This window comes from Battus philenor, unplaced genomic scaffold (assembly GCF_028537555.1).
Source record: "Battus philenor isolate CCGP_79_NKW_IND1 unplaced genomic scaffold, ilBatPhil1.0.hap1 SCAF_7, whole genome shotgun sequence".
Taxonomy (NCBI): domain Eukaryota; kingdom Metazoa; phylum Arthropoda; class Insecta; order Lepidoptera; family Papilionidae; genus Battus; species Battus philenor.
This window is the reverse complement of record NW_027181737.1, coordinates 5,751,087-5,764,920: the sequence shown is the minus strand read 5'-3', so window position 1 is coordinate 5,764,920 and position 13,834 is coordinate 5,751,087. Positions and strand designations below refer to the sequence as shown.

At 32.2% G+C, this 13,834-nt stretch overlaps 1 protein-coding gene across 1 annotated transcript; it reads left to right on the top strand.

Moving 5' to 3' along the window:
- The first annotated feature begins 2,371 nt into the window (after window positions 1-2,371).
- On the top strand, window positions 2,372-13,437 carry LOC137930968 (poly [ADP-ribose] polymerase-like). Its single transcript, XM_068774346.1, has 20 exons — window positions 2,372-2,577; window positions 3,435-3,579; window positions 4,085-4,230; window positions 4,316-4,497; window positions 4,925-5,138; window positions 6,137-6,242; window positions 6,692-6,878; window positions 7,500-7,719; window positions 7,855-7,959; window positions 8,545-8,650; window positions 9,447-9,609; window positions 9,718-9,874; window positions 10,083-10,244; window positions 10,601-10,737; window positions 10,887-11,023; window positions 11,164-11,327; window positions 11,419-11,539; window positions 11,651-11,810; window positions 12,053-12,229; window positions 13,107-13,437. Exons 1-20 carry the CDS (start codon window positions 2,467-2,469, stop codon window positions 13,174-13,176), a joined length of 2,970 nt encoding a protein of 989 aa, XP_068630447.1. The 5' UTR covers window positions 2,372-2,466; the 3' UTR covers window positions 13,177-13,437.
- The last annotated feature ends 397 nt before the right edge of the window (window positions 13,438-13,834 follow it).

Below are 13,834 nucleotides of genomic sequence, written 5' to 3'. Positions count from 1 at the left end.
TACCTATCTTGTTAAAGACCCACGAGCTAGATTGACTCGACGCTGTTCAATATTGTACTTCATGAAGGCAAAAGGCTACAGCTTGGAACAGCAGTGTTGCGGTGCTTTTTTCTAAAAAAGGTGATAATAACTTATTGAAGAATTACACATAAATTTCACAAAGTTGTTTTCAAGGATCATTACGAATCGTGTCCACGTGTGCGTGTACGCAGGTTTGATACTCCCAGCCTTCTGTACAAACTGGTTTCCGTAAAGGTATTAAAAACAAACATATACGCTGCATCAAATTACATAGAAGACAAGGGTATAATCACTATGTTTAGCGTTTGTGGACTAATAGAAAGGCTTAAATTCTGTTGAAACTTCGGCTGTACTAAACTGTAATCTATCCAGATACACTATCAGTACATCAAACTGTTAAAGTGCTCGCATGAAAACGCCACCGAGTCAGTAGGACTAGAGCTCGAAACCAACCCAATTGCATAGAGGTGTTTTATTTTTATTTTTATAAGGCCTCTTCTATGGGGTACCCACGTACCCCCCTATCTATCGTGGGACAGGAACTTTGTTTTTATTTCATATTTTTTCGCGCTCTTCTATTGTTCCTCCTATGATCTTTCATTCCTTTATTTTCTGTCTTTCTGCAATTCTTCTTTCTTTCCCTTTCATATCCATTTCATTCGATACCATTCTTTCGTCTTCTCATGCCTTAATTATTACAATTTCTTTCTTTTTATTCAATATCACACACATTTTTGATCTATTCTAGGTATACATTTTTATATGTATTATTTTATTTACTTGCCTATTTTTATACTTTTATTTACAATTTTAATAATTAAAGTGGACTACCAGATGGACCACGGTCGAGTCCACGCCTGGTTCACAAAAGCACGAGGGGTCCTCCTTGAGCTTAAACCGGTGAAGGTACTTGGAGAACCCCCCGTGCCTCGTGAAGAGCTGGACCAAAACCGCGTCCACTTCGATACTGCGGAGCACGCGATAGACTGAGACGGCATCCGAAAAAAATTTCCGTGTTGTCGACGCCTTCATACCTTCCATATACCTTCTATTCCATTCGTCAAGCGTTCCCAGCCTAAGTTGTCGCTTGACGAATTATATGGGGCATTCCTTATACTCCGGTCTTCTTTTTTACTTTAAGGCGGCGTCCTTGGCCAGTTGATCCGCCCTCTCATTCCCGTCCGTCTCCGCGTGCGCTTTCACCCAGTATAATCTAACATCCTTCTTTCTTCTCTCACTTTCATAATATTCTCTTTCACTCTTAACGCTAAGGGTGTCAGATCTTGTGACCGTCTGGAGAGCGCACCGCGAGTCGCTTAGTATGGTGTATGACTGCGCCGACTTGCCTGCATAGAGGTGTTACACAAGAAGTCGTTGTCTCTCCAAAACGTTATCACAACACCGTTGCATATAAAATGTCTTCAAGCTCGTGGAATGGGGCGGGCTTGGCATCAACAAAAACGGCGAGGACATTACCGCCGGTTTGCCGATGACATAGTCATAATCACCATAAGGCTAAAACCATAGACACCTGGGTACAATAATTGATGATTTCAGAAGAACCTCAGGACAAGTTAGGTCTTAAAATGAATATAGACACGATGATGTTTACATCTAATGACCACGTCTTGCCTACTCAAGTAGTTGTCGAAAACTGAGAAACTTGTCACATTTGGAAATTAAGTGTATTTCCAACATTGCATTCATTTGCTTGCCGAATATTTACAGATAGAAGTTGTATGTTTATTATCGTGTTGAAAAAAGTTAATTCTGGATCTTTGCAGTAATCGCTGGAAATTAGTTACTAAAACAAAGAACCGGAACTTTGAGAGGCTTAGTTCTTTGTGTTTTAACTTGACTTTTTTGTCGAAAATATATCTAGCGTTTTTCTTTCTTTGTGAATTGGTGGCCATAAATTTTCGTTAAAATATCTTATTTCTTGAGGCCCAATGAAATGAAATTTAAAAAAATTACATGTCAAATTTACAAGAAAACATGTGTAATATACTATGTGTAGTTTTTGACTACTAGAAAATGTGTAGTAATTCTTTATATCAAATATTATCCCTTCTGATATTTTTTATTATTATTAAATTACAGGTGTGTGACTGAACCAAAGTTAACTTTTTAAGCTATATATATACCGAAAAGAGCTCTTGGTTTAATCCTTTCATGAAATTTGGAGGAACCATAACATAGACCTGAGAAAACTCAGATTCTTATCAAGTTAATTACTAATAGCAAAAACACCTAATTTTTCAACTGTGTCTATTTTTATATACTTGTAACATTATTGTTTACTTTTCTATCTGTATTCCAGTTTAATTTGGTTTAATGTGTCTGAGTTTGTCTCTAAACCGGTACGTTGAAAGTAGTCGGTTATTATTATTTAAATCTTCACGGCCTGCTAAGATTAACTTGTCGCGTGTAAAAGATTAAGGAACAATGACGGATTTACCGTATAATGTAGAATATGCGAAATCTTCAAGATCTTCCTGCAAACTTTGTAAGAAAACTATTGATCAAGGAATATTAAGGATTGCTCTTATGGTACAGGTTCGTACATGTTCAACAAATACGTAGTAGTGTTTAACAAAGAGTGTTTTACGATTTACGATTAAGCCTTATATCATAAGGTTTATCAGTACATTTTTTCTAGAAACTGTCAAGTAGATACCATGGTTGCCCTTAAACAACCGCATAAAGAGATTAGTATGCTCCAGTTTAAAAACATAGCTCTAGAAATACTAATGACATTAACATTTTCGCATGTTAAAATGATAGGTGACCTCATGGTGATTGGCGTTGGGCTTTATTATAAATATTATAGGACCAGTCTATTTCATTGGACCATATTAAATATCGCCACCTATCTTGTGAGCTAGAAATTCTCTGTTAGGGATTCTTTTACCATGAAAACTTTAAGAACTGTCTGCTTACTACAGAAAGTAATCACAACCAATTGGATAAAATCTAAGGCAAACATTAAATTGCATATGGTAGTTATTATCAAAGCATGCAGAATTGATGCCTCTGTGACCAGGACCTACCTGGAATAGAGACTATGGACAGGCAAGTGCAGTGGCAAGCTTGCCATAAGACATTGGATACAGGTTGCTTCCTATGGCTCTTTTGGAAATATATAAGAGGGGTCCATGTCCAATAGTGTAACATATTTCAGCAAAAATTATGATGGTGATCAATTATTTTTGAGAATTAAATGTCTTTTACAAATATATAAAAAAACATTTATTTACATTTCAAGTACTGCTATTTTCTGATTGCTTACTACAATAGATGTGAATGTTGGGTGAAGATAGTTGATTTTATCAATATTGTTTAGTAGAATCCTCAATTTAGTTTTATGTATTTTGTTTGTATTATGGGTGTATAAAGCAATATGTTACTTACAGTCACCATTTTTTGATGGCAAGCAACCAAATTGGCATCATTTAGATTGTTTATTCTCTAAAAAACCACCTACAGCTATAAGTGATATTGCAAATTTTAACAAAATAAAACATGAAGATCAAGAGGATATTAAAAAGAGGATTAATGGTATACTTTTTGTTAATTTTATTTTAAGTTTAGCTATTTCAATACTTACATACTATATTATTTTTGATGCATTCATTTTTAAATTAAACCAATTACTAAAGCGTTCAGTTTATACAAAATAAAAATTTTACAAACACCTTTTTTAGTTCTTATATTACAATTTCCTTTATTTTGCAACTATGTATTCATAAACAGCTTGTTGATGAAACATCTCTCAATGACTTTATGGCTTATAATTGAACAACCCTTATGTGGATGATTTATTTCAAATTACTGGCCTCACTAATATTCCATTGATATTTGTAAGCATTAGTGCAGTGGTAATTTAATCAGTGTGTACTTATTAAGGATTGAGATCAGATAACATTCAAAGTGTCACATGGAGGCCATTTGTAGAGAACATATATTCATATATAATTGAAAATCTACTGCCTCCATATTTTTCTAATATACATATGAAGGATTATGATTACTTAGTTATGTACAAGAATAAGCAATGTTTTAGGTGGAGGAAGTAATGTTGTAGACGGAGGAGAGAAGGGCACTAAAAGAGGTAAAAACAAGAAAAATGGAGCAGCTTTGCAATTTTCTGTAGAGTATTCCAAATCTAGTAGAGCTACTTGTCGTCATTGTGAAATAAAAATATGTAAGGTAATGTATTGAATACTATATACTTATTATTTATTGTCCATAACTTGTCTCCGTTTCATAGTAAAACTGAAAAAAAATGTTTTAGGATGAAATTAGGGTAGCCAAAATTGAATATGATCCAAAATATGGAGACCACCCATTATGGCATCATGTTAAATGTTTTGCTGAAAAGAAAATTGAGCTTAATTTTCTTGGAGGTGGAGAAGAACTCCCTGGTTTTCAACTGTTAAAAAAGGAAGATCAAAAATCTGTCAAGCAAGAAATCAAGTAATTTTTTGTTATTATCTTTGACTTTTACCTATTCTTCTATAAAAATGTGACACAATTAGTAGATAATGCATAAATTAAATTAAGAAAAAACATGTTCCTTGACATGATACTTAACAAGTAAATTAAAATATCAACTTTTATAACATTAAGACATCTGCTATGGTTAATTTAATTGCAAATACCAATATAAAATGAAGTATGAGCTTGTACATGTAATTAGTGCATAAGGCATGAACATTATAGTTTAATGTGATTGATGTTTACTTTTCATTAATGTTGATTTCTTTTAATTCCTTGTAAACAATAATATTATTCCATCCCACAGAGAAAAATGAAGTTATTATTAGTGTTTACTGAAGTTAAGTTCACATAATCTATTTTAGATCTTTTTAAAAAAACATTTCACTTGTTAATTATGTTATAGGAAATCTGACACTGATGAGGTCCCCATTAAGAAAGTAAAAAAAGAACCAAAAGATGAAGAAGAGATAAAAGCAGAAACAAACCTGAAGAAGCAAATAGAGAAACAAAATAAACTTTATGATAAATCTAAAGAATTGTTAAATCAATTAACAAAAGCTGAGTTGCACGAACTGTTGCAAGAAAACCGTCAAGAAGTGCCTACTGGTCGTGACGAGGTATTATAATTTTATTTTTTTATTAAATTGTTTAAGTAAGGCTGATGAAATATTTCTTAAATACTATTTCTCATCTAGCAAAACATATACATATTTTTGTCATTTACATTGTTCATTAACCATTTGACTCCCCAGCAGCACCATTCGATTTTATGTCGAGAAAGCGTAAAAAAGTAAATTAAAGTAGTAAATAGTATCTTTTACAATAGGATCATATTTCTAAAATACAATAATTAATAACAAAATAAAGAGGTTTTGTCTGTTATCTTTTTAAAAAATGTTATAGGACAAACTTGAAAAATTTAATAATGAATAATTGAAAAAGAGAATAATAATTATAATTTGTAGCATTGATGTTTATCAAAACATGCTGGAAGGTTTCCTTTTCTGCATCGCGCGGAAATCAAGGGTGATACACATACAACAAGCGCTATCGCTTATTGGGTATTTTCACACATATATAGGGAAAGCACAATCACATTGCTTGGATTTTTTCAACACTTTTTTTTAAAATACCGTTTGGGATTCAAACTGTTAAAGATTTATGCCATTTTGTTTGATGAAGCAGTAAAAGATCAAAAAGTAATAATTACGACAATCCTTTATGTTAATCTAATACAACCAAAAAAAAAAATGAAAAGACATGGACATGTAAAAACCTGGAGGTTTTCTAAAGTGAACACTTTCCACCCAAGTTCTTACAATATTTTTTTAATTGCTAAATATATGTTTGCTCTGAGGTGGTATTCCATTAAAATTATTATTGATGAAGACAGAACATTTAAGACAGAGTTATTTTTTGCAATATATAGTCAATACTGTTTGTGGAAATTACACTAAATTAATGCTTGTTATTATCACAAACTAACAAATTATATGACAGAGTTTGATTCTAAAACTCCATATGATACTAAATTGTTATAAGTATACTATATTATTATATTGTAATTATGTAAATATATTGTTTATCAATTTTTGTTTCCATAATATGTTTTCAGTGCCTGAATCACTTAGCTGACTGCATGGCATTTGGTGTACCAGAACCTTGCCCAGAATGCAAAGTGGGACAAATTGTGCTTGACACTTTTTACTACAAATGCACAGGTAGTGTCACTATTTCAATACAACCACAAAGTGCATATTTGTTAAATTGCTGGGATTAAGTCACCTTATTTATTTAATGCCTTGTATGTGTTAATTTTTAATTACAGCAAAATAATTTTATGTTGTCATGTTCAGACATAAGATATACATATGCTTAATCATATGTATAAGAATCCTAAAATTCCTTGAGAATATTGAAGAGTTAGCTTGTTATGGAAAGAACTTTTTAGAAATTTGTTGTCTATGGTCATTAAACATTTTTTATTACATTATTTAAATACAACACACCACTATAGAATACACATCATTACCAACATTGCTTTTGATACATATATGTGTCTCATATGTTTCTCTTTTGTATCATCTACACTATTTATTTCACATTCATGTTTTAATAGAGATACTCTACAACAATGAGAAAGATGATAAATATAATTATTATTTTAAAGGAAACATGAATGAATGGACAAAATGTATGTACAAATCCAAGGATCCCAAAAAAAGGAAGATGATTGTACCTAAAGAGTTAAAAAAAAATGCTGCTTTCACAAAATATAAACCTAAAGTAGCCACAAGAATATTTGAGAGTGAGCCACCACCTCCCCCTGTAAACATTAAAAAGGAAGAGGTGACTTTGTGAGTTGATTTATCTTAATGTACAATACCACTAATTAATATTTCTTATTGAATTGAATCAAGTAAAATGTGCATAAATGTGACGAAACATGGAAGAAAACAACAGACAACATGCATGATACAAACCTTGCATAATCTAATATTGTTTAGCCTATTTGTGGGCAAGAAATATTCTACTTCAATGTGCAAGGTATATGTTATAATTGTTCCTATACCGCGTCTTCTGCAAGTGATCATAGTATGCAACATTTATCTTCATAATTGCTAATATCTACAATTGATACTGCAAAAAAGCCATAGGCCCTGCTTCAAAGATTTTCACGACGGCAATCACATGAATGAAAAATCACATCTGCAATATTAATACCGTAAATAATGTTTGTTTTTATTGTAAACTATTCAAATCAATCCTTAAGAAATAAAAATACCTGTTTTTTTTTTCATATTGTAAAGTTATTTCTTTGTAATTTTATTACTAATCGCTACAATGTCAATGACAATGTTATTTCATTTTCTAAAAATCACTACAGATTTTTTTTCGGTTCTTCAATACGATTCCCATGTTCTTCTAGATTCTAAAATTTATGTAATTATGCATGAAAATACTTGTGTTTTTAACAGGGATACTAAGCCAAAATTCATTCCTCCATTAAAAAATTTACAATTTTTCCTTATGGGAAAATTTAAAGCTTCTAAAGAAGAGCTTAAAAACCGTATACTAAAACTGGGAGGTCTTGTTGTATCAAAGATAACTGATACTACGGCAGCTGTGGTATCCTCGAAAAATGAAGTAAAGAAAATGTCTGCTAAAATGCAAGATATTCAGGAAAAAGAAATAGAGGTATGCAAGATGATTACTTTTTAAAAAATTGACTGTTAAACATATCAAATTTGAGCAATTAATCATCTCTTGCCATAAATTGGATGATGTCGGGAGAATAGAAAGATTTTTTTTTCTATGTATTCATCTTTACAGGTGGTTGAAGAATCATTTTTTGATTTGATTGATGCAAAGGAAGGAACTATTGGAGAATCATTGAGACTAATAAGAGAACACAATATTGCTGAATGGGGATCTGATGTAAGTTATCATGGATTTGTATACAATGCTGTTTGTTAAATACTGGTTTTCTAATATATTAAATTAGTCTTAATGTTTTTTCTTCATTTTGTTAAATACTTAACACTACAGTTTACTATTATGCGAAATTATACAGTGTTTGATTAGAGGTGTAAAATATTTAAAAAAGTGAATGTATTCTAATACCAATCAATCTGTATGTGATCAATTTGAAATATGTTAAGATGATTTATATTTTTATTAAAATGTCACAGGTCAGTAACTTCCGTCAGTACAAAATTTTTAGGGACAAAATAAATAGTGAGTAATAATTAATTTTAATATGTAGTATAAAACAAAGTCATATCCGCGTACTCTGCAAATGTCATTTGTGCAGCAGTTTGAGTCAATTCAAAAAATATAATAATCCGAAAACGCTTTTTTATACTATATTATCAAAAAAAAAATTATTAGGTATTTTAATCATTATTTAAAAGTAGGTGTTTCATGCAGCTTATACTGTTCAGTGTGGTATGAGTTGATGGATCCTTCGTCGTTCTTATATATATACATATTCTTCTGTAATTTGATTTTTTATTTACGCAGCCAAGTAAGCGGATACCGCAAGATGTTCTTGATGGAAAATCTATACAAAAGTCAGGAAGCCAATATGCCAAATCGAAATCAGGGGTTACCAAACTGAAAATTAAAGGTACTTTGGGAGACTATTTCATATTATGTAAATTTGATATAAATGCAAGAAAAAATAAACTATATTTATTTTAAACGTATATTTATTTAATTATCTTTGTGCATTTTAGTCCATGTACAAATTGCTGCACCGAATCTTGCAAGACATGAAAATAATCGCTTGCACTTGAACTACAAATCGTTTCCGATTTAGAAATAACTTTTGTTTGTAAATAGTCCCTATTCGAAGGGCTAGCCAGGTCTTAGTTCGTGTTTCCGGTTCAAAAAGCGCACAATTTATTAAATTACAATTATAGTTCATGATTAGCTTTCACTTAGAGAAAGTAGGAAAAATGAAAATATTAATAGGTAAAAACCAGTCATTGTGTTTTGTAATCTTTATGTGCACTATTAATATTTATTAAAGTTTTAAATAACAGGTTTGACTTGAGAACCTTTCGACCTCAACGGTCGGCGGGTGCACCTGCGATGTGCCCCGCCATCTGCCATTTCATTCTTAATCATTTCAACCGATAGACGCGAACTGCAATGCATAGGACATCCAGTGATTTCCCGGGACTACCCACGCCGCATCTACCGGGTCATGGTTGCTGCTCGAAAACCTTTCGGTTGCATCAGCAATGTGTCTTGCTACTGCCACTTCATTAATTCATAGCAAAGTTATGACCTTTAGGGTGGCTAAATTTTAAACATACATGTGTAGATAATTTATATTGTTATTTCATATTTTCTCCATTTGCTTCTAATAAAGCCGTGATTTCATCAGAACATAATTAATTGGGTAATAATTTTAACAGCTGGCGCTGCTGTTGATCCTGATTCGGGGTTAGAAGATGAAGCTCATGTGTACCAGGATGATTTTGGTGCGAAGTATTCGGTAGTCCTGAGTAAAACCGATGTGGTGGAACAGAAGAATTCATTTTACAAAATACAACTTTTAGAGAGTGACAACACGAAAAAGTAATGAAATATCCGTTTGTTGTTTAATTACTTTGAAAATGCCTACTGACTCTATTCACTGTAATTTCATGACTTGCGCTTACAGTACTTCTTGTTTAAATTTTTAAGGTACTGGTTGTTTCGCTCTTGGGGTAGAATCGGAACGCCCATTGGTGGTAACAAGGTTGAACCTTATCGGTCCCTTGACAAAGCTGTAGAAAAATTTTGTGAAATTTATATGGAGAGAACACAAAACCTTTGGGAATTCAGAGATAAATTTAAGAAGGTACTTTCAAGTTCTGTTACTTGATTAATTTTTTAGATGCGCATTACAAACACTATAGACTATAGACACCAATACAATTTAAAGTACTTATTAGGAAAAAGCTTAAAATATTTATACCATAATTTTATATTGATATATTTTACGGATTTTTAAGGATGTCATGGTCATTAATGAAATTTAATATTTTGATTTAAATCTTTTTCATTAGATGCCTGGTGCTTATTTCCCTATTGACATGGATTATGGAGATGACAATACAGCTACAACACTCGAGGTTGATAACAATTGCAAACTAGATGTCTCTGTGCAAAAGTTAATCATCCGCATATTTGATATTAATACTATGAAGCAGACTCTTATGGAGTTTGAGGTATGATGTTATGCTTTCTACATTACCGCTTGTTCTAAATAATTATCCCTCTACTTCCATACTATGGTTGTCTGTTGAAGAAAATGCCTAGTGTGATAAGACCGCCCAATGTATTTTTTTTTACTATTATGCAATATGCACATTTTTAAACATGTACAGTAAAGTGTAATAAATAAATAAAATTATCCTAAAAAGCAGTAAAAGTGAAATAAAAGTTAAGTCTTATTTTTTCAAATGACTATCCAGAATTTTAGGGTTATTTTGACATTTAATACGTTTTTTAATGTAATTAAAATTATGAACATTAATTCGGAAACACTATTTGCCTTTATTGAAAGTTCAAACGTTCTTTTCAGCTTGACACTGATAAAATGCCGCTTGGAAAGTTGTCAAAAAAACAAATCAAATCTGGATATAGTGTGTTATCTGAATTATTAAAATATCTAAACGAGGGCAAAGCCAATACAAATAAAATAATTGACGCAACTAATAGGTAATAAATCTTACTGATGCTTATTAGTCTCTTTTTATCTTTTTTTCATGTATGTGTTATGAAAGTTTAAAATTTTAATTATATCATACTTTATTACTATAGTTATAACAAAATTTCAAGTGTCAATAATAAAATCAATTATGTTTTAGGTTCTATACATTAGTTCCACACAGCTTCGGAACTGACAATCCACCGCTTTTGGATAACGCCGAGGCTATTAAAAGCAAAACAGAGATGTTGGACAATTTGCTTGAAATAGAAATTGCCTACAGCTTACTAAAGAGTGGTAAGTTGAATGTGTATGTACGCCACTGACACTATTTTTAGTAAAATAGATATAATTCATAACCGAGATCATGACTACATATGATTAATCTAGTTTTAATAAATTTTTAATTTCAAATTTTGGGTTAATATTTTTTACAGATGACCCAGACAATTCCGTAATACCTGTAGAGTCACACTATTTGAAGTTAAAATCAGAAATCGCTCCACTTGACATAAAGTCACCTGAATTTGAACTCATTAAAGAATATGTTAAGAACACACATGCGGCCACTCATAACCTATACACATTGGATATTCATGCTGTGGGTATAGATAAATAATAAAATAATCTGTATTATGGAAATTTATATTATCATTGATGCCTATATTACACACATAATATTTTAATTTTAGGCATTCAAAGTAGTTCGCGATGGAGAGGAAAAGCGCTATAAGCCGTTTAAAAAGCTACACAACCGACGACTGCTATGGCACGGGTCGAGGGTCACTAATTTTGCTGGAATTCTCTCTCAAGGTCCTATATATTTATAATATACTGTTAAAAAGTTTTACCAAGTTTCTTTTAATGTACTACTTTGTAACTATGAATACGTACATATTATAACATTTAGGTTTTTCATTACAGGTCTTCGCATAGCTCCTCCCGAAGCACCAGTAACTGGATACATGTTCGGAAAAGGCATTTACTTCGCAGACATGGTCTCAAAATCGGCAAATTATTGTTGTACCAGCAGGGTTCATCCAATTGGTATTATGTTACTGTGTGAAGTGGCACTGGGCGATATGTAAGTAATACAATATTTCTAATATGTACATTGTTATTGATAGTCAGTTTAAACGAAAGGCGCAAAGGAAAATGAAAAAGATTTAAGGCATGGCAGATAGATATAAAATCTATGTATTATATTAATGTTATGTAATAAAATGTTTGACTGTTTCATTTTGATTTATTTATATAGTATGATTGTTATTTCAAATACATTTTATAATGCAGTTAGCAAATTTACATCATGATTGTTAATTATAGGAAAAAGTGCCACAGTTCGGAATATGTAACGAAGCTGCCTAGTGGCAAGCATTCGACTTGGGGCGTAGGGCGAACGCAGCCGGACCCGGCGCAAGCGCGGACCTTGCCTGACGGCACCATCGTACCGCTCGGCCTGCCTGTTCCTGGAGAGCAAAACACTTCGCTTCTGTACAACGAGTATCCTTTTCGAATTTATTTATTATTTTTAAGAATAATATCATAATGGACATTGGATAAGAACATACATACAAACATTTTAAATTTTTCGACCGAGATAAGCAAGAAATATTTTGTATACCTTGTGGACAAATAGCTTTACAATAAATTTTATAATCACATAGGACATGCAACAGGAATAACAGCTTACTTTACAAATAATTACGATCGTTATGCTATTCCATATTTTGCAGATTTAAAAATAATTAACTATTTTATTATTTTTTAAATAAACATGTTGTACAATTTTACATAATAAAAAGGCTCAAGGTCACTTGGAGAGCAATGGAGAGGGTTGTGCTCGTTATGAGATTGAATCAGAAATGAGGTTAGCAGAAAGACCAAAGTACTGACACAGCTTGAAGAATTGCTCGTCTGAAGTGGCAGTAGGCGGGGTACATCGCTCGTGCAACTATTGTGGCCAAAAGGTTGTCGCGACCAGGAACCTGTAAACGCGGCGTATGTAGGCCCGCCACTGAGTATTTCGATGACATAGTCAAGGTCGCTGGATGCGAGCGTCGCAAGACTGGTCACTATACCGATTTTTGGAGGCGGCCTACACAGTGCTTTTGCAGCGAGCGTCTAACGATTTAAAAAAAATAAGAAAAATAAACTATTGTGAAAAAAAAAACAATTATCATGAAATTTTGCCTAATTAACAATTTTTAAATTTTTAGCTCCGAAAACCGTAGATTCAGACCTGATTGTATATATTTCAGTAAAGATTGTTTGTTTTTTTTACTTTTCAATAACTTTGTGTTGTATTCTGATAATGACTTGTTACATGTTATTATTTATATTTTACGTTTTGACCGATGTTTCCTTAGCAGAGATTCAGATTCATCGTTTATGATATAGCCCAAGTAAAAGTGCAGTATCTACTGGAGATGAAGTTTAATTACAAGTAATGAAGTTAATATCCTCCTGTTATTGCATCATTTCGTTTTTTAATTTTAACACCTATATTTTGTCGTATTTTTAATATTGCATTTATATTATGTCAAGAGAATGTCATTACATTTCGTTCATCAAAAAAGTGAATCATACCTTCGATAAAAATAATACTGTTTTGATTTGGAACAGTATTAAGTTATAATTATGACGGTTAAATATATGATATTGATTTATGTCTGTAACATAATTAAAATGCGTGATTGCGTAAAACTGATTCTGTATTTATTAAAATGTTATTTCTGAATATATGTTTCATTACTGATATGTCATTATTGCAGAGAATGAAAGAACCGGTCCGCGGATCGATCCATGGGCTACGCCAACCCGAATATGTCGGAAGCACATGCCCTTGGCATGGTATTAAAATATCCAATTGTTAAGAAAGTCTATATGATGTATTTACACGCTTGTACACGAATCCGTTGTACCAGACTCGAACGCAGTAAAACTAGTCTGAAGGTTACGTAAGAGAGGTACTTTGCGTATATTCTTTAAGCAATTAAAAACTGTGCCAGAAAGCAAAATGAGAGAAATCTATTCCAAAGCACGCCGGCACTGGCCCCTGTGGTTTAAAAAGTCGTGCGATAGGTAGGTAGTTTATACCTGGAGTAT

What these genes read in the sequence shown, in the direction of transcription:
- LOC137930968 (XM_068774346.1), top strand. Translation starts at nt 2,467, where the DNA reads ATGACGGATTTACCGTATAATGTAGAATATGCGAAATCTTCAAGATCT. An exon ending in TCTGTCAAGCAAGAAATCAA is followed by an intron (nt 4,498 to 4,924) that starts GTAATTTTTTGT and finishes ATTATGTTATAG; the next exon opens with GAAATCTGACACTGATGAGG. An exon ending in GAAGTGGCACTGGGCGATAT is followed by an intron (nt 11,811 to 12,052) that starts GTAAGTAATACA and finishes TGTTAATTATAG; the next exon opens with GAAAAAGTGCCACAGTTCGG.